We start from the raw sequence: 4,971 nt of genomic DNA on the forward strand, positions 1-4,971 counted from the left end.
TGACAGCGCTACGATTGCTTCTATCTTTGCATTCAACGAACCTACATTATAAGTTAAAAGAATATGGAACCAAATGATCAACAATCTCAAAGGAGTTAAAAGGAGATTATAAGTTATCAAACTTAGAAGAGAATAAGCAAATTGATGAATAATGAACCGAATGTAAACACAATTTCATCAGCTTGATCATGATCTGATCGCAAAGATTCAATTCCCATAAAATCACTCAAACGAGAAGAACAGAGGAAGTGATTACCATGCAAGAGGACTTGCGGTTCGATTAATGATCAAGAGATTTGAGTAGTGACTCTCTGTTAGCCTGTGTCGACTGACTCCGCGAACATGCGCGATCCCTCTTTCTTCCAACCTCATACTTGTGGAGAGAACAATATGCCAAGTTTTGGAGTTGTCCAATATAACAGGTATCTTCTCAGATATGAGGTCAATATCATACAAGGAGTCCATTGCACAAGAGCTCCCTCCCCAACTAAGAAATTCAAAAGAAACCCTTGTGTCAAGAGACAGACACTAAACACATTCCCCAAGGTCGAAATAGACAAACAAGTGAAGCGGGTTACAGAACTCACCCTTCCTGAGTAGTTTTGTTATCGGATCGATTGAGTATACCTTTCTTATTATGTATTGGATTGATGCACATTCCAGAAGGCATTACAAAGGTCCTGCAACAAGAACATTGTTGTTATGGAATTGATTATGTCCTCCTACACTAATCTCATCTCCATAAAGCTTCACCCTTTTCCTAGAAAGCCTAAAAAGAACTCAACTGTGATCTCACTGAATTCAGCAAAGTAGAACTCTTTTATCAGAAAAAGCCAAAATTTTGACAATTTCACAGCTAAATTTGAGTTACCTGTTAAGAAACATGGCTTCTTCAAGTGCACACCTGAGACTAGATTCCTGGTGACCCAAGCCAGCACAGGTCTCGCAGTTTTTGCCAGGACAATCGATTCTGTGTCCCCAATACAAGTACTTCTCAGACAACGTATGCTGTCTCTTACCACGAGGTGACCACACGAAATAATCTATTAGGGTTTGTTGATACGGCAATCCCAATTTTCCGGTGGAGATCACAGAAGAGAGCAAGAGGAGGGATGCAAAAACAGCTATACATAACAGAACAAGACGCTGAGATCCAGGAGTTGGTTTGGTTCGTTGAGCTTTGCTCATTGTCGCCATTTAAAGTGTTTAATACTGAACAATGCGAACGAAGAAGAAGAAGAAGAGTCCTCGTCGACGGTTAAACACAGAAGATCCGATCTGACGAACGAACGGTCACGTGAGAGTCTCCGGAAGCAGAAAAAAGTGGCGTGGCCGTGGCGGATCCCAACACTCGTTTGAGCTGCTGATCGAGAGATGCCTCAGGTAATGCTTCTTCTCGGCTTTGGCTGCCATCAAAAGACTGTCTCGAGCTCGACACGTGAAGTTCGCCGCACAACGCCTGAGCAAACCGGTTAATCAATTCGGGTTCGAATTGAAATCGGAACAATTTTGTGTGCCCCAATAGACTCGGTTAATCTGATAAACCAATCACTTAAAAGCAAGATTAGCAAGATTAGTTCAATAATTATAAAAAGATTCCAGATTTCTGACTTCTGAGAGATTTTAATGGTTACAACTTAAAAGCAAGATTAGTACTTCGTTGAGCTATGAACTGAGGAACAATGAAGGAACAATGAAGTAGAAAAGGGAACACTTTAGAGGAGTAATCGATATGTTTTTTCTTCTGTACAATCCTCTTGATCTCAATCAACACCATTCTTATATCTTAAAGACTCAAATCTTTACCAAAACAAAGAAAAAAAATAGGACTAACAAGAGGAAGTGGATGTAGTCTGTTTGATCACTGAGTTTCGCTCGGAGTCCATAAGGTCATAATCATTTTGGACTTGGTGTAAGGTTACTGTCCTAAAGGCAGGTCCTTTTAGATCCAACGAGAACTAAATGTATAGGTGAAAGAAAGAAGCCTCTCTACGCGGCTTTCTGCAATGTCCGAGAGGATACGCCGTGTAAGAGTCTGACAAAACCCAAGAAACTTAGCTTCCCATCAGAATGCCTTATCCAATCCTGAAGAACAACCTGAACAGGGACTGATGGACCGAGTCCGAGTTCCTGTTAATAAAACACATTTACCAACAACATATCAATCACCAGCCGAGGACACCTGTAATATCACATCTTGAGGCGGAGATTTTTATACCGAAGCAAGTTCTTCAATCATGATGACTCTGTTCCCATCCTTCTCAAACAATTCATATGCACGGCGTGCATGTTGCTCCCAAGTTTCCATTGCTTCTAGCTGATAAACACTTATAGCTGAAGCGCAGAACTCTTCAAAGTCTAGTTTCTTGTACTGTAGACAACTAATCTGCAATCCAAAATATGATTTTATTACCATCTTAACCCACCAAACATAGTGAATATGATTTAGTCCTTTATTGCCTTACCATGTGTGCAAAATCCAAGACTCGTGAATCCTTCGTAGCCTCTGTCGAGCTCTTCAGGATTGCCTGCAATTTTAATCACATAGTAAGAAAACACAAAGATACTAAAATGAAGAAGAGACATGCGAATGAAATAGAAGCTCACTGTTTTGTAATTCTGCATCGAGATATATCCATTTTTGCTTGGTCCCAACAAATTAAACTGCTCTTGCAAATAAGTCAGCTGCGCTACAGTTAACGTTTTGGCAAGAGCCTGTAACCATGAATATAACCATTAACAACATTTCATCCATACGACCTGAGGATCAATGGTAACTGCTGAATAATCCAACTCACCGCTAAAGCCGATTTTCTCAAAGAAGACGACATTATGTATACTTTTACGAGCTTGTAAATTATCATATCAGATGGTATCTTCAACTCGTGCGAGCCAACCAGCCAGGGATGGCCTGAGATATAAGACAAGTTGTACACATATAAGTTTTAAAGCAGAACAATATGAATACTATTATCGAAATAGAAGTATCAAGTTGGTTATATAAAGACTTACACAAAGCCTGTGCAGCAGTTAGTCTCTTACGGTAATCTTTGTTTAACAAACGTTTCACAAAATCTACACCGTCAGGTGAAAGAGATGGCCAAGGAGCTTCTTCAAAATTGGGTTCTGATTTAAGAACAGCTCGGAAGATTCCAGATTCAGAACGGGCCCAAAAGGGACGGCTACCACAGAGAAGTATGTAAGCAATCACTCCAATACTCCACATATCTGCCTCGGTTCCATATGTACGGTGTAAAACTTCAGGGGCCACGTAATAAGCACTTCCGACAATGTCATTCAACCTCTCATCTGCAGAAAGTGTAAAACAATCAGCTTTCCATCTACTATTGCGACAAGCTTCAGTAAGGAGGATCCTTACAAATCTCTTACCTGGCCGGACATAGTCGGAGAGACCAAAATCAATGGCTTTCAGAGGAGAAGACTCATCCTTTGTAGCGAAGAGAAAATTCTGTAAATGAAAAAAAAACGAATAAAGTAAAGATTAGTTAAGTATGAGAGAAAAATATGAAAACCAAAACAAAACGGTTAAGGATATATTAACCTCGGGTTTGAGGTCACGGTGAACCACGCCTTGAAGATGACAGTAAGCTACTACACTAAGAATCTGAACCATTACTTTTTTAGCATCTTCCTCTGAGTATTTGCCTCCCCTGATAAGTCCAAAGAAAGAAAACTCAACCAGTCAGAGCATGATACAATAGAGACGAGATAGAATTATGTGTGATGCAGCAGTTACCTTTGAAGTATTTTGTCCAAGAGTTCACCGCCTTGGCATAATCTAACCACAGAGACAAAGAAAATCGATTAACTACTTTCATCTCAATCATTCAATTGAAAATGATTCTGCAAAAGCACGGAACATAAGAAAACAATAAAGCAACTTTACTTACTCCATAACAATGTAAACATTTTCATCATCTTCAAAAGCATCATAGAACTGGATTAGGTTTTTGTGACCAGTCAAAGCCCGCAATATCTTCACTTCTCTTCTAACATCCTCGATTGCAATTGCCGTTGTCATCTACAGAAAATAGCATCCACAATATTAGAGAACACAAACAATTAATTATAATTGTATTCAGATCAAACAGTAAATCAAGAGAAGAGCACAGGGAGACAATTGGTTTATTAGCATCACTCAAGAAACTCTGTTCTTTTTATTCACGCTCTGACAAAGTACATGATTATATCAATCTCGCACATTCAAAATCCAACCAACAAATAAACAATTCAGATGTTACACTTCTACAGTGCATAAATGCAAACAACTTATAAATTCCAATGGTGGTTGATGAAGCTACTCAGCAGCTCACAGGTCTTACCAATAAGAACAATGTAAATATGAACCTAGCTACTGAGCTAATACAACACAGTTCAACTTCACATAATTCAAACACCAACCAAACAAAGTGTGTCTGACAACATCTGAGAAAAAAATATTAGCCAAAAATCCCAAATAAATTGCACAAGTCACCGTTCCAGCTAAGCCTAAGAACTACATATGGCAAATAACATGTGGAACCTACGGCATGATCATATATATATCCTAAGAGCTTCAAAGGGACCAAAAGCAAAGTAGAGAGAGATAACCTTTGATTTGGGAATAACTTTGACAGCCACATCTTGACCTTTCAAGCTACCTTTTTTCCCCTTAGCAGAGCAAGTATACCCAAAATGCCCTCGACCCACCTCACCGTCAATCTCATAGTGTGAAGCAAACTGCTTGGAGAAACCAAATTTCTTGTCAAGGCCAACCTCACACTCACTACCTTCAGGGATCGAAGCTTCATTGGGCTTAACGGAACCGTGACGACGCGCGAGGAGAGCTCGTATGTGCTTAGCTGGTGATGGAGGTGGGAAAGGCCGCTTGAAGAAACGAAGTGGCGTGGAACTCACGCTCGAGGAGGAGGACACAGCAGGTGAGGTTTTGAAGAGACTAGGTAAAGGACT

General features: G+C 39.9%; 2 protein-coding genes across 2 annotated transcripts in view; both read right to left on the reverse strand.

Annotated features, from left to right (window-relative positions):
* LOC109133352 lies at positions 2–1,605 on the reverse strand (the record flags this gene model as incomplete). Its single annotated transcript, XM_019246381.1, has 4 exons — positions 872–1,605; positions 588–680; positions 257–487; positions 2–41 (listed from the first exon to the last, which is right to left on the reverse strand). Coding segments are annotated over exons 1-4 (690 nt in total), but the record flags the coding sequence as incomplete, so codon positions are not given.
* The window catches only part of LOC104791966 (CDPK-related kinase 7), a 10,104-nt gene continuing 6,827 nt past the window's right edge, over positions 1,695–4,971 (reverse strand). Inside the window, exons 2-12 of the mRNA XM_010517977.2 lie at positions 4,612–4,865; positions 3,912–4,042; positions 3,758–3,799; positions 3,563–3,671; positions 3,391–3,469; positions 3,013–3,309; positions 2,799–2,911; positions 2,608–2,715; positions 2,466–2,528; positions 2,219–2,386; positions 1,695–2,130 (exon numbers count right to left, since the gene is read on the reverse strand). Of these exons, the coding sequence (XP_010516279.1) occupies positions 1,990–2,130; positions 2,219–2,386; positions 2,466–2,528; positions 2,608–2,715; positions 2,799–2,911; positions 3,013–3,309; positions 3,391–3,469; positions 3,563–3,671; positions 3,758–3,799; positions 3,912–4,042; positions 4,612–4,865 (1,505 nt within the window). The 3' untranslated portion in view covers positions 1,695–1,989. The remainder of the gene's footprint in view (positions 2,131–2,218; positions 2,387–2,465; positions 2,529–2,607; positions 2,716–2,798; positions 2,912–3,012; positions 3,310–3,390; positions 3,470–3,562; positions 3,672–3,757; positions 3,800–3,911; positions 4,043–4,611; positions 4,866–4,971) is intronic.

This window comes from Camelina sativa, chromosome 6, assembly GCF_000633955.1.
Source record: "Camelina sativa cultivar DH55 chromosome 6, Cs, whole genome shotgun sequence".
In the NCBI taxonomy this organism is placed as follows: domain Eukaryota; kingdom Viridiplantae; phylum Streptophyta; class Magnoliopsida; order Brassicales; family Brassicaceae; genus Camelina; species Camelina sativa.